The 23,497-nt window shown below is 38.1% G+C and overlaps 1 protein-coding gene across 1 annotated transcript in view; it reads right to left on the bottom strand.

Moving 5' to 3' along the window:
- Window positions 1-23,497, bottom strand: part of SIDL (SIDL trafficking protein particle complex subunit 10) — a 322,468-nt gene that overhangs the window by 143,925 nt on the left and 155,046 nt on the right. Inside the window, exons 9-10 of the mRNA XM_090388069.1 lie at window positions 11,850-11,961; window positions 3,963-4,039 (exon numbers count right to left, since the gene is read on the bottom strand). Of these exons, the coding sequence (XP_090244195.1) occupies window positions 3,963-4,039; window positions 11,850-11,961 (189 nt within the window). The remainder of the gene's footprint in view (window positions 1-3,962; window positions 4,040-11,849; window positions 11,962-23,497) is intronic.

Genomic DNA, 23,497 nt, shown 5'->3' with positions numbered 1-23,497 from the left:
TCATTAATGAAGTAACTAACAACCTTGTTCCATGCTATAGTGTTCCTGATACAAACTACCCACACTGGTTCTCTAAGGAACTAAAATCCCTACTGGCAAAAAAACGAAAAATGCATAGTAGGTTTAAGACAAATAAAGAAATATGCCTTTACAATAAATATTCCTCCTTAAGAAGACAGGTTAAAACGACATTAAAACAGGACTACAACAAATACCTGTGTTTTGTCGAAAGAAGAGTCTTCGAGGCAAAAGATATGAAGCCTATATTCAGCTATTTCAAAGCAAAAAATCAAAATGCGGCTGTAAACACGCTAGATATTCCCAGTGAATTGTCATCTTTGTCTGAGGCAGACTACCTTGCTAGCAGCTTTGAAGAAATTTACAAAACAGATACAGCAGATGACGGGACGGAAGGTAACGAAAATTTTCCTCTCAACTACATTGATACCCTAACAGTATTTGAAATAAACCAAGCAGAATTATTGAGCACAATCCATAGTATGAAAAAGGATCTCACACGAGGCCCGGACGGTATCCCTACTGTCTTATGGAAAAAATGTGGAACTACACTTATAAAGCCATTACTTCACTTAATAAAACTGGTATTTGAGAGTGGAATCTATCCAGTTCAACTGAAAAAGGCCATTGTTACCCCTCTTTACAAAAAAGGAGACCCATCCTCACCCAACAATTACAGACCAGTTTGTCAATTGAATACACTCTCAAAGATAATTGAATCCATTGTAATGAAGCAGCTATTTAACTTTATGAAACTTAATTTGTCAGATTACTCTCACGGATTTATCAAGGGTCGTTCCACCTGCACAGATATGATCTCGTTTGTTTCGAACATATCCCAGGCGCTTGACGAAGGAAAACAAGTCGACTCCATCTTCCTTGACTTAAGCAAAGCCTTCGACAAGGTAGTCCATCAGAGACTAATCAACAAACTGCATCACTATGGTCTCAGAGGACAAGCACTAAACTGGATTGAAAACTACTTGGAAGGTAGAGAAATGTCCGTGACATTTAAAGGTCAAACCTCATATCCTTTCAGTCCTGAAATTGGTGTCCCACAGGGTTCATCCTTAGGCCCGCTATTATTTCTTATCTACATCAACGACCTGCCAAGCACCCTTGGAGCCTACCAAATCAAGATCAACGTATTTGCAGACGACATAAAAATCTATAAAGTAATTCGCAGTACCAATGACTGCATCATCCTAAACGAAGCTCTTCAACGAGTTATTCAGTGGCTGAAGGAGAACAAAATGGCAGTCAATGAAAACAAGTGTGAGCTGATGAGCTTTGCTAATGCACACAAGAAAAACAAACTTAATTTTTCTTATTGTATCAACAACAAGGCAATCAAAAAAGTTAGTACAGCCAAAAATTTAGGTATCTTTATTAAAGAATCATTTTCCTTTGATGTCCATGTCTCTAACATTGTAAAGGCAGCTAGCAAAAAACTAGGTTTCCTGAAAAGAATTAACCGAGACTTCAATCAGTTGGCACTTTTCATCTTTCTTTACAAAATCTATGTTAGGCCAGCCCTAGAATTTGCCTCACAGGTCTGGTCCCCACATGTTGCGTACCAAAAATTAGAAATTGAAAATATTCAAAAGAGAGCAATCCAGTACGTTTGCTTTAAAAGTGGCCTTGAATACTATGAGAAATCCTACCAAGAGTGGTGTGTATTCTTTGGACTCGAAACGCTGGAAAAAAGAAGAGATAAAGCCGATTTACTCCTACTTAACCAACTAATAAATGGTACCCTGAATTGCCCTCATCTCGTCTCACAAATAAATTTCAACGCTCCGACAAGAGCGCTAAGAAACCATCCACTACTGAAACCATCCTATGCGAGAACAAATTATGGATACTACAACTTCTACAACAGGACTGCAAGATCAATGAACAAAGCAAATATTGAGATATTTGGTACCCCCGGACACTTCAAGAGGCAACTGAAATTGCTAACCTCATCCGGTACCTGACTTAAAATAGACTCTTCTTTTAAGTTCTAAGACTCTGATTGTGTGTGAAGAAATACCAGTGCTCTGCCTGTTCACTTAAATAGGACGGATGAGTCCTTTTATTTATTTAGTTTATTTTATCTGGACATATACTTTTTTCTTTACTTTGGGAAATGTATACTCCAAGCTTTTTGAAGCTATGTAATAATTCTTTGTAGCTGCACCCTCAGGCACGTTGTTTGCTGTTTTGTAGCTGTTAATAATAACAATAATAATAATAATAACAATAAACCGCCACAAAGGCATACGTCTACACCCCATCCTAGAGACAACAGTTTTAATGCTAGATGATCAGTGGAGTAAAAGCAGCGCACGTCCGTGCAACAACAATGGCACATGACTAACGTGCCTCACTCAGCTCATTGCTCTTATCCGTTGTATTTTTGTATTTGAATTTCAGTTGATGAAGAGACACACCAGTCTCGAAAGCTACTGCCTGTTAATATACATTTGTATTTTTACATTAAACTGGATTTATAACTTATACGTGTATGTTATTTCAATTGTTAAGTTTTATGACATCAGAGTAGCAGAAGGCAGAAATAAAGTGAAACTGAAATCAAAGCAAACTGGCAAATTCAAGGATTTACAGGACGACGAGTATTTACAATGGGTAACCACTTTATTAGGTCAACCTACCTAATAAAAGAAAGGTCCCTCTTTAATCACCAGAACAGCATACATTTGTTATGCCAGAGACTAAACAAGGTGCTGAAACCGTGAGTGGGATACTGGTCAAAACTGAATCAACTGCTTCCCACAGCTGGTGCAAATTGGCTTAATATGGTTCTTTGCCCGAAAGAGCATGTTACGCCTCATCCTACAAGCGCTCAATTGGATCCAGATTTGGTGCCTTGGGAGGCCACTGCAGTAGGCTGAGTTCACTCTCATGTTCTCAGAACCAGTTCTCTTCAATTCTGGCCTAATGACATGGTGCATTATCCTGCATGAAAGATATGATAATGTGCCAGGACTGCAGTGTACCATTCTCAGATGAATACACTGTAGCCACAAAGAGATGTGCCTGGTCAGAAATAATTTACAGATAACCAGTGGTAACAAAATGTTGCTTTACTGATATCAAGGGATCCAATGTGTACCATGAAAACAGTCTCCACACCATATCACTGCCACTAGCCTGCATCGTTGATACCTGGCAGGATGGATCCATGGACTTGTGCCGTTTTCACCGTATTCTGGTTCTCCCATCAGTGTGAAATAGAAGGAATTGTTAGATGAGGCAATATCTTTCCAATCTTCCACTCTGTTCAATATCAATGCTTTAATCCCGCTGTACCTGTACCTTTCTGTTTTTTTGACAGAAGTGAAATTGGGTAAGATCTTTGGCTGTGATATTGGTCCAGTAATCATATCTTGATAGACCCAAGGCAGTCATATGTTAAGATTCCAGAACTACAATGCCACATATTTTTACTTACAAGAGCACAGGTTTCTTTTCCCAGATTTAAACCCTGCCATGTGGAGGTAGGAGTGGTACCACCAGCGACAAAGCAATATGGAAAGGTTGGCAATTCTTATATTAATAAAGTTAGTTATATATACAAGAAGATAGGTGTGTTTCCTTTATTTTAAGTGAGCTAACTTCTTTAATTTGAAAAGCAAAATTAAAGATGCATGTAAGTTTGAAAACTTTAATACTCAGAAATTGTCAGTGTCATGTGTGGTACTTGGGGCAATGATAAGCAGTGTGTCTATTAAATTTGGAAATTGTACATATTTTAAGGTCAGTGCGCGCATATGCATGTAAGACAGACAGGGGAAAAAGGAGGAAGGTAAATGGATCCACAAATTAACAGTTTCAACAATGTACTCCAATTAGTGCACTATTCAATCAAATAAACCAGAACTTTCGAATTATTTACAAACTAAAAGCGTATACAATTATTGTGCACTAAAAATACTTACTAAGTAGTGCTTCAGAAATAACTCTTTTGAAGAAAGTGCTTCTCGCAGTTTTGCATGAGGACTCAGGCAATTATCTCCTGTAATCACACAACATTATTAATCAATTTGTTCAAATTACACAGGTCAACAAGTATTTTTCATCATAAAAAAATATGTAGACTAGAACAGATCTTTGGATGTTGATTCCAAATCTGTTTTCGGTTTTTAGCATGTCTAGTTTTATGTTGAGACTGATTATATTGTTCACATACTTATTCAGCCAACCTACATGAATATAATTAAATCCTTGTTATTTCATAATTTAATTATAAATTGTGTCAGGTAAGATTCAGTGAATTACTGAAATACATTGATTGTTATGCCTCAAGAGTGTAAAAATCTGATGAGTATAATAAGGAACTGTACAGGGAAATAGAGTGGGCCAGTAAATCAGAGTGTCTTATAATGGGAGATTTTAATTTCCCAGATATTGACTGGAATTTGGGGGCTGGTTACTCACACACTAGCAGGGCTTTTGTGGATTTATTGGATGATTGTTTTCTACATCAGCATGTTCGGGAGGCAACTAGAGGGAGTAATACTCTTGATTTGATTATCAGCAGTGATTCTTCATGCATTAAGAATCTGCAGATAAATGAACCACTAGGTGGCAGTGATCACAGTGTGCTGAAGTGGGATTTACTCAAAGAGGTAACTACCATTAGGGGTAAAGGGAAGGGTTATTGCTTCCGTAAAGGCGACTACGATGGACTGAGACAGTATTTAAATTCTATACAGTGGGACCAACTGATGATGTTACCAACAGCAAATTCAAAATGGGAAGCATTCAAAGAACTTATCTTGGAAGCTACTAGGCTTTACATACCAACTAAGAAATATTGTTCAAGGTTTAGGCCTAAATGGTTGTCAGATGAACTAATGAGGCATATGGCAGAGAAGAAAAATGCATGGGATACATACAAATTAACACGTGACACAGACGCCTATGATAGATACAAGTTGATCTGTAACCAAGTTACAAAGGAGGTTAGGCAGGCGAAGGCAGATTACGAGAGATCCTTGGCAAGGGATGCGAAGAAAAACAGCAAAGAGTTCTTTACTTATGTAAACTCTAGAAGGAAGGGGATGAATCAGATTGGTCCACTTGATATTGATGGGTCAACTGTTGATGATCCTGCTCAGGTAGCTAACAAACTAAATGAATATTTTGCATCGACATTCACACATGAGGAGTTATTCAGCGAGGGGAATGCCAGAGGTGAATTCAACTCTAGCAGTAAGCTACAGAATCTTGAAATAACTGGGAGTAAAGTGGAGGAGAAACTGTTGAAGATAAACACAAGAAAGGCACCCGGGGTGGATGGGATCTATCCAGTTATATTAAAGGAGGCAGCAAAGGAAGTAAGCAAACCCTTAGCCATAATTATGAGAGCTTCCTTGGACTCAGGGGAGGTACCCATAGACTGGAAATGTGCAAATGTGACCCCAATTCACAAAGGAGGATCAAAGGCTGACACAAGTAATTATAGACCTGTGAGCTTAACTTCTGTTCCAGGAAAATTAATGGAGGCACTGGTTAAAGAAGCACTGCAGGATCATTTAGACAAGACTTCAGTTATAGCTCAGACACAGCATGGTTTTGTTAAGGGGAAGTCTTGCCTGACCAACTTGATTGGATACTATGATGCAGTCACAAAAGAACTGGATGCAGGGAATAACTTTGATATTATATACTTGGATCTTAGAAAGGCTTTTGATACTGTTGCACATGGAAGACCGCTACACAAATTGGAGCAGTGTGACATTGGAGGCAAATTGCTGCTATGGATAAAGGGGTGGTTGAGGGGGAGAAGACAGAGAGTGGTAATCAATGGACACTGCTCATCGTGGACTGATGTTATTAGTGGAGTCCCTCAGGGCTCAGTGTTGGGTCCATTATTGTTTTCTGTATTTATAAATGATATTGATGATGGTATATCGGGCTTAATGTCCAAGTTTGCAGACGATACAAAGGTTGGCAGGGTTGTCAAGGACACTACTGACACTATGCTGCTGCAACAGGATCTGGAAAGGTTGAGCAGATGGGCTGAGAGGTGGCAAATGAAGTTTAACATTGACAAATGTAAAGTACTACACATGGGAAACAGCAACCCCAGAGCAACGTATCAACTCTGTGGTACTACACTGACAGTGGTAGAGAATGAAAGGGACTTGGGGGTGGTTGTGCAGGCAGATATGAAGTTCTCTGAGCAGTGCAGATGGGCTGCAAGAGTAGCTCATGGAGTATTGTTAATGATATACAGGAATTTTTCCAGCAGGGATAAGGAGGTGATTATTCCATTGTATAAGGCGATGGTCAGGCCACACCTAGAGTACTGTATACAGGTCTGGAGGCCTCATTTCAAGAAGGATGTAGAGCTGCTGGAACGAGTACAGAGAAGGGCAACAAGATTAGTGAATGGAACAAAGGGGTGCTCTTACGAAGAAAGTATTAAGTTTTGCAAATTACAGTGTCTGGAGACTAGGCACTAGCGAGGTGATCTGATAGAGGTGTATAAAGCCTTGAATGGTTTAAGCATGATCAATGCTGATGGGATTCTTCCTCTTGCTCAGAAAAATCACCTGAGAGGGCATAAATTCAAATTGATTAAAGACAGATGTACGATAGACGTGCGGAAATTTGCCTTTAGCCAGCGGGTGGTTGGTTGGTGGAACTGACTTCCATCCCTTGTGGGGAGGTTGATAGCCTAAATAAGTTTAAGGCTCAGCTGGACAGGTATTTTGAACGAACAGAGGGGTGAAGTGGAAGTGGTTTTTTTTTTTTTTGGCTGATGCTGCATAAGCTTGCTTTCTTGCATCAAATGCCTCTACTAATGCTAATGCTAAATCAACTCCAACAAATTCTGTTATGTGTGTGGCTCTTGCCTAATCAAATCACCACTGTGTACAATTGCTAATGATATCCAGGAAAATTTACCAGTTATACCTCAGCTGTCCTCTAGGTGAAGAGAATGAGGCATGGACACCACATGTTATCTGTATCACTTGAGTAGTATAGAAAATGTAAGTTCTAGGACAATGTGCATGTTTACAAATGGAAAAAAAAAAAAAAAAAAAGCCTCTTTCTAAAAATCCCCCTCTTCCCTTAAAATTAGAGTTTTCGAAGCTGATTCAAAACAGATCCTTGCAGTACTCCCTTATCATGGCAAAAGAGGCTGAGAGAGGGTGGATCGAACACAAAATTGGAAAGAATAACAGAATAAAAATTTTTTAATAAAAATGGGGAGATGTTTTGAAATTGCAATTGCGGCCATGGAGAGAATATTTTCTCTGATGTATGTATGACCTTGTATCATACTCTGCCAGATATATCGAAAGGCATTCCAGTCAGCCTAATCAAATCTTCCACCAGATAACCTGAAAGGAAGATGTCATCTCCCATTATGTAATGAAATTATCAGAGAAGTGAAAACTTCCCTTCTCCCTTCACTTCCCAAGCAAGTGAAGGGAAGAGAAGCAGATAGAAAGATCAATGGCAAAGATTGTATGTGTAGGCATGTGGAAAAAGGTGTTAGTTCCCACATTTAAAAGATAGAGGTTATCATCACTGAGATTATAATCTAAGACTTATCCTCTTTCATTAATGTCTGTACTATGTCACATGGTAATATGTTCACTGAAATCTCCAAGTAAGAGAGGGGAAGGAAATTGCATAATAAGATTATCAAGGTCTGTCTGGGGTATGTCAGTCCTAGGTGGCAATAGACAAACCAGACTGTTAATAAAAACTTTACTGTAAAGCAAATTGCTACCACCTTGATGTTGGTGGTAAATGGTATAAATTGGGATTTGGTTGCCCACAAGGAGAGCAACTCCTCCAAGGGCAGGTCCATTCTTAATGGTAGTAATGCTATGCAGGGTAGGATATAGGATTGCAATTTTCCTTTAAATGTCTCCTGCAAGCAAAAGCAAACTGGTTTTGCAGGAGAACCTTAATGTCATCTATTTGTAAAATCCATAGCAATTTTGCTGTAAAAATTTACTGTTATTTGGGCTTGGTGGATCTGCTGATTGGCTTCTGAAGTGCCAAGATCTTGACTTTCTTAGCCTTCGATTTATCTATCTTGGGGAAGTATGAATGACTGTGCCCATTTCTTCCTCTGCAAAGAGTTCCAAAAATGAATCATTGAATAACTCCTTCACCTCACCATCCATTTTTTCCCTCTTGGGTTTCAGGTTTTTGCATTTATTTTGAACACTGGGTTTTTGTGGGGGGGGAAGAAAGAGGTAATGATATAACAGTGGCAACTGACTTCTTTCCATGTGAGTTTTCCTGGGCTTGGTTTAGTTTGGATTTTATTGGGTATTAGCAACTAAGGCTATAATGCACCAATTTTCTGGGCTTAATAAATACTATGTGATGGGAGGAAATGACTCCTTAGGGAGAATGGTAATTTCGGTTTGTGTTTCAATGGAACATTTCCATGCAATCTTCTGAACATATGAAGGTTTTGTCACTCTTTACATGTTTCAACACTTTTCTTGCCTCCTGGAATGACATGTCTGGCTCTGCCTTTAATGCAGAAACCTTAAAGGACTTGGAATATGCAAACTTACTGGTCAGTTAAGATATCCAGCTATCTTCATTCTAGCAGCAATCTTCATTCCACCACGTTCTGGTGTACCTGTTTGCACTGGTCGGATTTTGGAATGGAAATTTTGGTTGTCGATAGTATATTGCTGTACATACTGGTTGCTGAGTAGGACACAAGTAGAATAATTTCTCCAGTCTGCTTTGTGAAAATTCCAACATGACACAACCTGCATTTGAATTGAACTTATGATAAGAAAATGGTCACTGTGGAATGGATCATTCAGCACTAACCATTCCATGCTTGGAAAAAGAGATGCTGAACAGATGGATAAATCTATGGCAGAAGTTGTACCTATAGGTAGGTAGTTGAACATGAGTTGGAGAGCCAGAGTTTAATACAGTTAGATTATGGTTATCCAGGAATGATTAAATTAATTGGCCTCTGCTATCCATGGTGGAAGATCCTCACGATGGACGGTGTCTGTTTGAATCACCAAGTACACATACAGGAGGTGGCAGTTGTATGATAAGATTGTCAAGTTCAGTCTGGGAATAAGGATAATTTGGTGGGATGTAAATGGATGCAAGGGTTAACGATATTTCCATTGCCATCTGAACTGCTACAACTTCTAAGAAGATTTGTAGTTGGAGATGTCTTGATGGTATGGTATTTTGACAAGAATAGCTACCCCTCCAAGAGCAGGGGGTGCCAGAATCCCTGTATTGCCTAAACATAATATAGTTTTTGAATTTGAGAGAAACTTTTGGTGATAAAAATGTTTCCTGTAAACATACACCTACTGCGTTAGTTTGTATGAGAAATTCATTCAGGTCATCTGCATTACTACGTAGTAATTCCATTGTAGGAATTTGTTCATTGATTTTTCATTTCTGGCAAAGATTGGGCATCCTGTATCCATGGTATCATTAGCATGTAACTCTAGTACTGTGTTGTCATCCTCTGACTGAACCTCCATTTCCATGTTGCTAATGGTTTCGCTTTCTTCTGGTTTTCAATAGTAGCTGATTTTGTTGTTTCAGGCAAGGTTGAGATAGCATCAGTTGGGATACTGATCAGTGTGTTGCTGGTTTCATTGACTATAGGTTTCTTATTGCATGTTAGCTCAAGTGGTAAAGGAAATGTTCGGTTCTATGGAGACATCTGTTTTGGGTCGCAGCTGAGTGGCTGTTTCTGGTGACTGATGCGTATGATCGGCTAGGCATGGTTAGCAGTATTTGCTTATTTGCTTCAGGGTTTGACTTTATGCTCCACTTTATATTTCTGGATTTTTTTTCTGTTTTCCAAATGCCACACGCTTTAGAAAATGCAGGATGGCTTCCTTTACAGTTTGGGCAAGTAGGAGTGCAAGCTGCACAGTGTCCTTGGAGCCACAAATAGGATGCACAGCTTTGCCTCGGCACTCCATTTAAGAGAATGCCTGTACTTTTGGCACTTAAAGCAGCGAATATGATGCGGGATGTATTAGTATTAGTAACGGCTGCATGGTGCAAGAAAGCCTATGGCTTAAAAAAAAAAAAAAAAAACAATGATAAAAACAAAAAAAAAAATAAATAAATAAAATAACTAAATAATAATTAATAAATAAAAAAAAATAAAATAAAAAATAAATAAAAAGGAAATTAAACCTATCATTCTATGCGCTTCCCTTACCCGAAAGTACTATCCAGATGACTTTTGAATTTCCCCAAACTGTCGGCCTCTACCACCCATGAAGGCAACTTATTCCAGTAATTTATAACTCGCTGGCTAAAATAAAACTTCCTGCAGTCCAATCTAAACATTTCCCCCGTAACTTGAATTTATGTCCCCTAGTTCTAGCATCATTTATAATCTTGAAAATTTTGTTCTCATTCATTTTACTGATGCCTCTCAGAGCCTTAAACACCTCAATCAAATCTCCTCTAAGGTGTCTAGTTTCCAAACTCTGCAACCCACATATTCGAAGTCTTTCTTCATAAGGACGCCCTTTTGCCGATCTCACCAGGTGAGTTACCCTTCTTTGCTCCCTTTCAAGAAGCTCGATGTCTTTCTTTAGGTGCGGTCTCCATACTTGAACACAGTATTCCAAGTGTGGTCTAACATAAGCCTTATATAATGGGATTATCACGTCCCTATCTCTACTTGCAAAAGTTCGATAGATCATCGATAGGACACCATGGGCCTTCCTTGCAACCTGTTTACAATGCTCAGAGAATTTCATGTCTGACCGTATCGTAACACCCAAGTCCCTTTCCTCCAGTACTGGGTTTAGTTGAACTCCACCAAGTGAATAAGTTTTTTTGGGATTACTGTTTCCCAGGTGTAATACCTTACACTTTATAAGGTATTACATGTAAGGCCAAAGCTTGCAGTTTAAGTAACTGCTTTAACAGAAAATGGAAGTGTCAGAGCACTGAATGTTAAAATGATGGACCTGGTTGGTAGTAGATTCCCATCTTTCTTAGTCATTATTCTCCGTGCATGTGTTACCTTTTGTTCGCTAAGCTCTTGTACTAGTTCTTCTTCAGAGACAGCAAGTCCCATTCGCTAATAACGCCTCTAAAGGTGTTCTGAGTGTTATAGAGCGTAACTGATACTGGAATATTGTTAAATGTCATTAATTGTTAATGATTTTTCTGAATGTGATGTTTTTGATGTTTCAATTAGAATGTCTCCAGACTGGAGACGCTTCACAATTTTAGAGGATCCAACAACCAATTCTAAACATTTTTGTATTAGAAGAGGCGATAGCTTGCCGACAGGTTGTGTGGACAGTGAGTGCATTATAAGAAATGCTAGCATATCTGAATTCTGTTTATCTGTCCATAGTCTCTTCGGACAATTCAACTCATGTTCTGAGACAGAGATAAAAACTTTGCCACCTGTGCTCCAGTGATGGCTATTCATTGCAAGTCATTGTTGTTCCTTTTTGCCCTAGAAGAGAGAATTCCTTCTCCCAGGTTACGGGCCCCGCCATGTGGAGGCAGGAACGGTGCCAACCAGTGACCAAGTGATCAGCAGAAGAGGAGAGCAGTATGTTGCTAGCAATAGCAGTAATGTTTCAAGTGGGGTTAGCAGTGATGTTGTGGAGGGTTTATGAAAGCACTACTAATCGCTCTAGAAAACACTAGAAAATTGCACTATAAATCGCTTGGAAACTATTGCTTGGCACGTGAATCAAAAGTAAATTCAATAGATGTCTATGTTTTTTTTATAGAAATTAAAAAGAAGCTTAATGGTAACTTGAATAACTGAAGTTTCTAAAAAAAAATTATAACAAAAGGATCTCTACCTAAATAAGGATCTTCACCCATTCCAGACAGAAGACTGACAACCAAATGTAACTGTTCTGATGTTGGTTCCATATCAGGCATCAGGCCACAGAGTAAGCCCAACTGTTGCAACTGAAACAAATATTAATACTGTTATAGTATTCAGTTTTATATATTCAAAGTTGTAACATCACTAGCTTTAAAAATATTAACCTACTGGCAGAGCACAAATGCTCATATGTGTAACTGCCAACTCTTAGAAATTTGAACCCAAAACACTTTTAATACAGATCCATCTTTTAAAGGATTGACACAAAACATCAGCTCTAATAAGTAAAGGTATAATGGTCCACTTTCTTTTTGTATCTCTTTAGTAAACTTCAAATGGAAGTAAAGTAAACTCTTGATTTTCTGGTAAAAAATAAATCCTAGATAATCGATTTCCTGGTTAATCCAAAAATACAGAAGTCCCCAACATACGTAAGAGATACGTTCCAGGACTTCGTACTTCATTGAGTTTTACGTAACTCGGGAATGACTAGTAACATATTGCTACTATATTATTATTGACAAATCTGAATTCAGTGCGATACTTGTTAATGTTTTACCATTTTCATACATTCTTAATAGTTTAATTTTCTGATCCAAATTGATTGCTTTCCTTTTCTTGGTAGATTTACTAATACCGCTGTCACTTATTCTCTTAGTCGGCACCATAATAATGGTCAAAATGAAATTTTCTGTAAAGAACTTCACAGGGTTAAGGCGAAAACTCACTATTATCACCCTGCAAGAGCTCACATTTTACTAAAGTACATTTCTGGAGGTCAACAAAAAACAATTGGTACTGTCTGTTTTATTGGGCATTTCTGTTAGCACAATCTATTATAAATGGGTAGCTCGATCTAATTGCATTTGCGTTAATACTAATAGCTGTAATTGTGGGTTTTTACGTTATTATGGTGAAATGTGTGTCCCCTTCACTGAAATCTTCAGTCATATAAAAAAAAACCCATAAATAATTGTAAGAATATTCTTTTTTTCCCTATTTTTTTGCTTGTTACTCCGATCTCACTTGTGCAATTTGTACATGCCGTGATCATCGTTATTGATTGCTTATTATTATTATATTTTGTTGTTTTAAATTTTACAATCCTAAAATAAAAAAAATAAAAAAAAATTGAGTGAAAACAAATTTATGTAAATCTGTAGTTGCCTAAGTCGAGGACTTACTGTATTGAAAATTGTTCAACAACCTACATAAAAAATATGGTGATAGATAAAAAAACTTACCATGTACTACTTGTGTGTCCAATATGATGCTTCCATTTATTTTTTGCGATGTCTATTTTAAATCGAATAGCTTTCCTTTATTTTTTATAATGTCGCATATGGTTTGGTCACCAACATTATAATGATTCTTTAGAGCTTTAACGGATGCACCGTTTTCAAACTTTTGAATAATTTCAAGTCTTTGTTTAACTGAAAGCGCAACTCTTTTGCATTTACCCATCATTTTCACAATTTCTAAACAAAAAAAAAAAAAAAAAATATATATATATATATATTTACTATAAAAATAATTGACATCCCTGACATAAATAAATGAACAAATTTGTCTTTTTGCGGTGCGACGGAGCACAAAAATTGACGCAACGCACTAAAACAAACTAAATATTTGGTCTCTTTTTTTTTTTGAGCGGCGGAAGTGAAGACAGTAGGGGTTGCAAGATAATAGGTACACTAATCTCCCAATGACGACTTATAATGCCACTTGTTGCTTATTTACAACTTGCAAAATATCTGTTTATACTTATTCTAGTTATTACGTGAATTTTATGATTTCTGGTTTATTTATTTATTTAATTTGGAGTCTTGAAGTGTCCCGGTTAATCCGATCCAGGTAAATCAAGAGTCTGCTGTATATACTATTGGTTCTAAAAAATGAATTTAAAGTGAAAATTATTAAGAAAATGAACAATAATTTTGGTAGTAAAATAAAGAATATACAAAAGCTAACCACATTACAATCAAAAAAGAAATAAAACTGTGTACCAAGTCTTTATAGCACATGGCTGATAATAAACAAAAACCAAGAGTTGCTGAAAATAGAGCAGATTCCAATCCATGTGATGATATATATATATATATATATATATTTTTTTTTTTATTTTACTTTTTTTTTCTATATTTTTAACTATATATAGCCTAATAGTGTGTGACCATAACCCACAAGGCACCAAGTAGTCACTATAATTAGCGAAGTCATAGTAAATCTAAAAATTACATAAATCAAAACTTGGTAGCTTAGTGCGAGAGTACACGTGAACAGGCAGTGTTTTTACGGGCTCCAGCAAATAGAGAAGTTTTGCTTTTTTATTGACTTAAATTGGCATATTAATTTATTTTTTAGAGTTGCTTTATATACCTAGAAACAATACTTTAGTTTAATTTGAATTTAGATAGAGATTTTGTAAGTTATTACTTAGTATCGGTAAGGGTTTCAAATCCACGTGTTGAACAGGTTTTGCAGCTCCTGCGAATGCAAGTTTTTAATTATACTTAGCCACTTTATTGACTTAATTGTTAGATTAAATTATTTTCTATAAGTAGCTTATACACCTAGTCAAGCTCCGTGGTTTATTTTAAATTTAGATAGCGTGATTTGGAAAGTAAATAATACCTCGTGTCCGTAGATTAATCATTCGTAACTTGCTGCCATTGTTATACGACACGTGTGCACCAAACTAGATAGCGTAAGGTCTAACGGAAAACTAGATAGCAAGTATAGTAGTACCAATTAATCAGTAAAATTTATTAATCTTATTAAATTTCACTGTCAATTGAATTGTACTTTAACTAAATAAATATAGCGACCTAGTTTTCACAAACGTAACATCATAAATTAATATATATAAGTTAACAGGGGATAAGAAAGTCATATAACATAACTTGGAGATAACATTCGATACCGAAATATATATATATATAGTGTTATAACTGCATTGGGATATAAGTATACGGTTATATTTTGTATTGGAATTTTATTGAACTTGAATAGAAATCATGACTCAGCCCAGAGCAGCAAAGCAAAAGGCTCAAACTAATGAAAGTGCTGTGGCTCAGGGGAGAACTGGGGGGGGGGGAATTGTCCTTTGAATCACAGTCTATTGAAATGCCCTTCTTGTTTGATGTCTGTGCAGCAATCAGGAATGGGACATGATATTGCCAAGAATGTCTTTGTGTGTGCGCAATGTAAGGAGTGCGAGGAAATCAGGCACCAACTCAGCATTGTTATGGGCATGAGAGCTTGAAGGACAGGGTGGATGCCCTCGAAGGATTTAAATTGAGGGGCCCATTAAGCTCTGAGCTGCCCACATCAATGCCAGAGCTTGCACTTGAACATCAAGCAACACAACGGCAGCAAACCCCAAGGCAGAATGTGCTGGTCCCAAAGGAACTAGTTGTTGTAACTCTATTGTCAGGGAAAAGGGGAACATATTGTGCAAAAAGGATAGATGGAACAGGACCAGGGTATATTTGCCAGGGGCAAAGGTTGATGATGTTGTAGAGCAGATATCATCTTTTAAGGGCACAAAGGGTGATATTGTTGTACACGTTGGCACTAATGATATTAAGAGAAGGAGACCAGCGGAATTACTAAACAAGGACAAGTCAATGATGAAAAAAAGCCATGAGTTAGGGTTAAATTTGAAAGTGTCTGCAATTCTTCCCGACATGATAGGAGGGAGTATATGATGAGAACCTTGTCGATCAATTCGGCCCTCGAGAGATTGTGCAAGGCTCAAGGTGTAGAATTTTTCTCAGCCTGGTCTGTGCTTGTTAACAGGAGAGACTGCTTCTACAGGGATGGGATACACTTAAACAGAAAGGGTGCAAGAATATTTGCTGATGCTATTGAGGCAGAGTTAGGTGGGTCGGAAAACTGCTAGCTTGGGGGGGGAATCACGGAATAATAGATTAACAGTAGCCGCTGGCAGAGGTAAAAGTGATTCTTGCACTACTCCTATTGAAATGCAATTGAGCAGCAGCCTTGAAAGCAAGGCAATGGGAATTTCCAGGACTGCTGGGAGTCATAGTGGAACAAGTAAATATATGGGCTGTGTTAGGGTAACTAGGAGTAGAAATAGGTGCATGTATACAGTATCAGGTTACGTTCCTGAGAAATGTCGCGAATACCGAAAACGCGAATACTGAGTTATGGCTCCCACAGTAATAAAGGGGTTCCGTTCCAAAGTATGAAATACTGTATATAAGAAAAACTAGTCTAAAATTTTGTCTATGTATGTATTATATGTACCTTCATAATATGACTACGTCAATCTTGTTCAAATATGACCTGTTCCTTCAGAAACCACATTGTACTTTGGAAATGAGGTCATTTGTTTCTAAATATCACATGAGGTGCACACTGACCATCCTTTCCAGAATCTCACAAGCTGCTTGTCAGGGCAATTGGGCGGCGATTATTTGGAAAGTTTGGATCGTTTCCTGGCTTGGGAAAAGGGAAGCATGATTGCCAGGGTCTAGAAACTGGTCTTCAAGGTAGATTCTGTTGAATAGACAGAGCAACCAATCCACAGATTCAGATGAAAGATGTTTGGATGTAATCTGGCCCAACGGCACTTGCATGGGTATAAAGTTAGAGTCACTTTCAGCTCCCATTTTGTGAAAATCTGATTGTGTGTCTTGCAGTTATTAGAAGATAGCTTCCAATGCTGCTTTTCAGATTTTTGTTTAATGTTGCTCTGAGTAGCTGCACAGAGTGCCTGTCATTTTCAGTTTCAATTAAGAGGTCCCAAGAACGAAGCCTGTTAATTGATTTAGATAATTGAACTTGCTAACTCCTCAATGCTTCTGAATAAAACAAGAGTGACATTTTCCCAATATGTTTGTAGCATTTAGCATTAGATTAGTAAAGGCATATTATGCAAAACATAAGCTTATACAGAAACATCAAAAAAAAAAAAAAAAAAACTTCCAATTCCACCCATCCATTCACTCCAAATGTTAGTCAAGTTCTGACTTGACTTTATTTAAGCTGTCTATTTCCATAACAACAGACTGAAGTTTGTTCCAGCAATCAACCACCTGCTAGCTAAAAGCAAATTTCTGCACGTCTATTCTACAACTGTCTTTCCTCAGTTTCAATTTTTGGCCCCTCAGAGGCTTGATCTGAGCAAGAGGAAGAATCCTATCACATTGAGCTTGCTCAAACCATTCAAGGCCTTATACACCTCAATCAGATCACCTCACAGGTGCCTAGTCTCCAAACACTGCAATTTGCAGCACTTAAGCCTTTCTTGGTAAGAGCAACACTTTTTCCCCTCAATCTTGTTGCTCTTCTCCTTCTTTGTACTCATTCCAGGAGCTCTGCACTCTTCCTAAAATGAGGCCACCAGACCTGTATATAGTACTCAAGGTGTGGCCTGACCATTGCCTTATATAATGAGATAATCATCTCCTTACCCCTACTAGCAAAATTCCAGTATATCACTGACATGACCCCATGAGCTACACTTATAGCCTGTCTAGACTGCTCAGAAAACTTCATATCTGACTGCACAATTATCCCCAAGTTCTTTTGATTTCCCACTATCCTGAGCGTAGTACTGCACAGTTAGTATGTTACTCTAAGATTCATCATCCGCAGCCATTTTCAATCCACTGCAGGATGAAGGCCTCTCCAGCAACTTTCCAGTTTCTTCTCTTTTGTGCAATGGCCACCCAAACTCATCAATTTCAAATATCCATCTTTGCCGTTGTCTTCCAGGTTTTCTTCTCATATGCAGTATTGCATTTGTCAATGTTAAACTTCAATTGCCGCCTCTCAGCCAATCTGCTTAACTTTTCTAGATCCTGTTGCAGTAGCTTACTCTCATTAAGAACTCTGCCAAGCCTCATATTGTTTATAAACTTGGGTATTAAGCCTGATATACCTCATATAATTCATAAATATTATTGATAAATATACAAAACAATAATGGGATCAACACCGAACCCTGGGGGAATCCATTAATAATATTAGTCCATGAAGAGCAGAGTCCATTGATTCCCACTCTCTGTCTTCTCCCAGTCAACCATTCTTTAACACATAGTAACAACTTGCCCTTAATGTCATACTGCTACAAGTGGTACAGTAGTCTTCCATGTGCAACAGCATCAAAAGCTTTCCTAAAATCCAAGTACAGTGTAAGTGTGTTTATGGTCAATCGGCACCAGGGGTTCCCCCATCTCTGCGTAGTTTACATTGTGGTGTGTTACAGTATGCTGTAAATGATTTAAAATTGTGTGGGTCTTGGATCGTTTAATGTCATGTACCGTTGTTCTTCTTGTCGTTTAGCCACTAAACCCCAATTGGGGCCCAACGTTGCCCCACTTACGCTCCGTGGAGGCAGACCAGGAACCCAGTAGCTTATATGCACTCTGGCAGGTCCTGCCACCTAATTTCCTGAGATTTCGGTGGCTAGGACCTTAAAAAAAAAAAAAAAAAAAAAAAACGGGGGCACTTAAGTTTAGAAAAGCCAGGAGAGGTTGATATGGTTCAGTTTTCAGTTTAGAAATCGTTAATTTTGATTAGTTATGTGGGATTTACGCTGGCGTACTAGTCAGAGTAGGGGGAAGAGACTGAAGACTGGGGGGAAAGACAGAAATATGGGGTCGATAGGGAAGGCAACCCCAGATGGTCAGTAAGGCATGCCCATGCCTCACCAGGCGAAATATATGCGGTGGTAGGGGAGGGAGGAAACAGGAAGACCATCTCCTCCTCCCCCCTGCCAGGGATAGGAAAAAAAGGTACCAGGCAAGGGAGCTGGTAGAGATCGCTATTTGGCTACATGGCAGTGAGGCTGCATCAGTCGTAGTGTAGTCATTAGTCCGGTAGTAGAGTCACTCGTGGGACAGTGTCCCGTCTAAGTTGAATGTCTTTGTTTTTGGTTCTCTATCTTCATTCAGTATATTTGTCAGTTTCACTTAGGTCTCATATTTGTTGGTACATAGGCAGGATTTCTTGGTAGACAGCTAGTAGCTTCCACATAATTTTCATTCTGGAGTGTGTCCTAAAGGATATTTTGATTTGTTATCTGGCTGGTCGTCTTTCACTCCTGGTGTATTGCATATAGTGTTCTCCTTCTTGAGAAGAGTTCTTGAGTGAAGTTGGTCAGGGCTCTGTATTCCTCCTCTGAATCCAGTAGGTGAAACTCTTGCCCTCTGGGGAGGTATCTTATACTCGTGATTAGAATGCACCTGAGATCCTCCTATTGCGGACAGTCGTACATGAGGTGTTCCCAGGTTTCGATCTCTCCACATGTACAGCATGGGTCCTCTACAAGGGCGAAGTCCATTAACTTTGCGTTAAAGGGGCCGTGTCCAACTAGCAAGAATGTTGTTTGCAACCCCGGAAAGAACCAAGTAGGCGATTTTGGATAGATTTTTTCAAGTTGTGGTAAGAACTTGTGGTTGATTGCTCCTTTGGTTGTTTCTGCCCACCTGTCCTGCCACACCTGCAGCAGGTGAGACTGAAGCCGGATTTTTTCTGCCTATTTCTGTAAATTCCAAGAAAGTGGTGGTTATTCCCTTAGATAAGTAGTAGAGGAGTCCCGTTCTTGCGATTTTAAGATCAAGTGGAAGTACCGCTGCTATCACCTGAAGCACTGGGTTACTCACCGTTCTGCAGGCACAGGTGGTAGTGAGGAGGATGGTGCGTTGAATTGCATCCAGGGTTCTCTTATTTACGACCACGGCAGTTTTGTCATACCAGATTGCTGAAGCGTATGTAATTATTGGGAGGAAGGTTGTCTAGTAAACCCCCGCTATTTGCGGTATCTGTATTCGCAGTCGCAGATTTAATATAAAATGAAACCTAAAAAAATGTGAATTTTAAAGCGCCGTGAACATTTTCCGCCATAAAAATTACACGGGTGTGGCTAAAATTATCTTTCCCGGTCAAAACAGAGCTCAGTGGGTGGGGGGGGGAGGGGTGACAAAATCGTGAGCATGGATGTTTCACGCTAATCCTTCTTCAGTATGTGTTATGCGCTTGTCATGAAAGTTTTCGTCGTTTGCTTTTAATTTATATGCTTATAAATTGAATAAATTTATCAATTTATAAATTGATTTACAGGCATACCTCGGTTAACGTTACCTCTGATAACGAAGCTTCGATATAACGAAGTCCGCAATTTCAAGCCCCATTGAACATAAAAAAAAATATTCCAGTTTAATCGCCTGAAATCTAAACAAACTGAAGAAATTACGGAAACCTTTGGGGCTTCTCGTGGTTGGTTCGAGAAATTTAAAAAACGGGCCAGGATTCATAGTGTAAAATTAACAGGAGAAACTGCAAATAAGTTTCCAGAAAAACTAAAGGAAATAACTGAACGTGAAAATTTTCCACCAAATTCGGTGTTCAGTGTTGACGAAAACGGTTTGTTCTGGAAACGGCTACCAACAAAAAGCTTTATTTCTATTGAAGAAAAATCAGCTGCTGGGTTCAAAGCAGCCAAAGGCCGTTTAACGTTACTCTTTGGATCAAATGCCTCTGGCGATTATAAATTAAAATTGTTATTAGTTTACCATTCAGAAAATCCAAGGGCGTTAAAAGGTAACATAAAAATGAATTTACCTGTAATATGGAAAGCAAATAGAAAAGCTTGGGTTACCAAGAGTTATTTACTGATTGGTTTGTTAACCACTTTTGTCCTGAAGTAAAACGGTATTGTCAAAAAAACAACTTTGAAGAAAAAGCTCTTTTGTTGTTAGACAATGCTCCGGGACATCCTACTGATCTTCACACGTTGGACACATGCATTCCTGTCAAAGTTGTGTTTCTTCCAGCAAACACAACGTCCCTGATTCAGCCATTGGATCAGGGAGTAATAGCATCATTTAAAGCTTATTATCTGAGTCGAACATTAAGCAATTTAACTGAACTAGAGGATAAAGAGGAAATGACAGTTAAAACTTTTTGGAAAAACTACACCATTAAAAACGCAATTGAAAACATTGATAGTTATTGGAAAGAAGTCACTAAGAAATGCTTAAATGGAGTTTAGCGCAAAATATGGCCAGAAGTTGTACTAGAAGGAGAAAATAACATCCAAGAAATTAGAAATGAAATTATCCAGATGGCTCAATCAATAGGTTTCGAAAATGTCGATGAAGAGGATGTTAGAAATTTATTGAATGCAGAAGATGATGGTTTTTCAGTGGAAGATTTAGAAAATCTTGTTAGCAACGAAGACAAAGATAATGAAGACGAAGTTAAAGAAGTTCCTGCCGAAAAAGTGTTAACAACCAAAGATTTAAAAAGGTGCTTAAATGACATTGAAAACGTTTTAAATTTTTTTAGTGAAAATGATCCTGATTTAGGAAGAAGTTTTATTGTTAAGCGATCAGTGTTAAATGCAATAACTCCGTATAGGCAATTGTTAAATGAAAAAAAAAAAAAAAAAAGCATAAGCAATCAACTTTAGACTCATATTTTAAAATGAGATTTCACTTTGTATGTAAGTTGACTGTTTATTTAATAAAACTTTTCTTTGTTCGAAAAAAAAAAGCTTTTCATTTTCTTTAAGTGGGAACGTATCCCTATTCTGGCCATAGTATTTTTACCTCTGAAAACGAAGTTTCGCTTAACGAAGTAATTTCGTGGAACGCATCCTATTCGTTATTCGAGGTATGCCTGTACTTACAAAAATGATAAATCTACCGTTTTGCAGTGTAAAACAGACTTTTTCGAGTGTGTTAATGGAAGAAAGTGACTTTATTGTGGACAAGTTCTTTCTAACCCGTACAAAAATATGGCTAAAAATAACAAGGGAAATGTGAAAAGATCAAAGAAGGTGATGACATTAGCTAATAAAATTGAGTTATTGGATAAATTTTCTAATGGTGAAAGTGTCTCCTCGGTGGCAAAACATTATAAAATCAATGAGTCAATGGTACGATCAATCAAAAAATTGGAAGAAAAAATCTGCCGTAGTGTCCGTGAAAACGTGCTAATTGTTTCAAAAATTTGCTCTAACTCGTGATGTTAAATTAGAGAAAATGGAAAAAGCTTTAAATCTGTGGATAGAAGACCGAACTCAAAATAAAATTCCGTTAAGTTCACTCATCATTCGTGAAAAGGCAAAATTCCTTTATCAACACTTTAGCGAAACTTGTGATAGCACTGGCGGGATAAGTTTTTTAGTAAGCAAAGGCGCTGGTTTGAAATTTCTAATAAATATTACATTTAATATTAAATTGTTTCTTATTTTCATTTCGATGCCATATGCTTGCATTTCACTATGTACTGTCTATGTACATAGTCATATTATGAAGGTACATATAATACATACATAGTCAAAATTTTAGACTAGTTTTTCTCATATACAGTATTTCATACTTTGAAACGGAACCCCTTTATTATTATGGGAGCCATAACTCAGTATTCGTGTTTTTGGTATTCGCGGCATTTCTCAGGAACGTAATCCCCGCGAATAGCGGGGGATTTACTGTATATGATATCAAAATTATTTTTGCATCCAGTTCCTTTGTGACCACATCATAGTATCCAATCAAACTGGTCAGACAATTAGCATTAGCATTAGTAGAGGCATTTGATGCAAGAAAGCAAGCTTATGCAGCATCAGCCAAAAAAAAAAAAAAAAAAAAAAAAAAAAAAGTAACATAAATAAATAAAAATAACCACTTCCACTTCACCCCTCTGTTCGTTCGAAATACCTGTCCAGCTGAGCCTTAAACTTATTTAGGCTATCAACTTCCACAACAAGGGATGGAAGTCTGTTCCACCCACCAACCACCCGCTGGCTAAAGGCAAATTTCCGCACATCTATCCTACATCTGTCTTTCCTCAATTTGAATTTATGCCCTCTCAGGTGATTTTTCTGAGCTAGAGGAAGAATCCCATCAGCATTGAGCATGCTCAAACCATTCAAGGCTTTGTACACCTCTATCAGATCACCCCGCTGGTGCCTAGTTTCCAGACACTGTAATTTGCAAAACTTAAGCCTTTCTTCGTAAGAGAACCCCTTTGTCCCATTCACCAATCTAGTTGCCCTTCTCTGTACTCGTTCCAGCAGCTCTACATCCTTCCTGAAATGAGGCCTCCAGGCCTGTATACAGTACTCTAGGTGTGGCCTGACCATTGCCTTATACAAGGGAATAATCACCTCCTTATCCCTGCTAGAAAAATTACTATATATCATTGACAATACACCATGAGCTACTCTTGCAGCTCGTCTGCACTGCTCAGAGAACTTCATATCTGCCTGCACAACCACCCCCAGGTCCCTTTCATTCTCTACCACTGTCAGTGTAGTACCACAGAGTTGATACGTTGCTCTGGGGTTGCTGTTTCCCATATGTAGTACTTTACATTTGTCAATGTTAAACTTCATTTGCCACCTCGAAGCCCATCTGCTCAACCTTTCCAAATCCTGTTGCAGCAGCATAGTGTCAGTAGTGTCCTTGACAACCCTGCCAACCTTCGTATCGTCTGCAAACTTGGACATTAAGCCTGATATACCATCATCAATATCATTTATAAATACAGAAAACAATAAAGGCCCCAATACTGAACCCTGAGGGACTCCACTAATAACATTAGTCCACGATGAGCAGTGTCCATTGATTACCACTCTCT

This window comes from Mastigoproctus giganteus, chromosome 13 (genome assembly GCF_048544385.1).
Source record: "Mastigoproctus giganteus isolate SK-2022 chromosome 13, ASM4854438v1, whole genome shotgun sequence".
NCBI classification, from domain to species: Eukaryota; Metazoa; Arthropoda; class Arachnida; order Uropygi; family Thelyphonidae; genus Mastigoproctus; species Mastigoproctus giganteus.
This window is presented reverse-complemented; position numbering and strand designations above follow the sequence as displayed.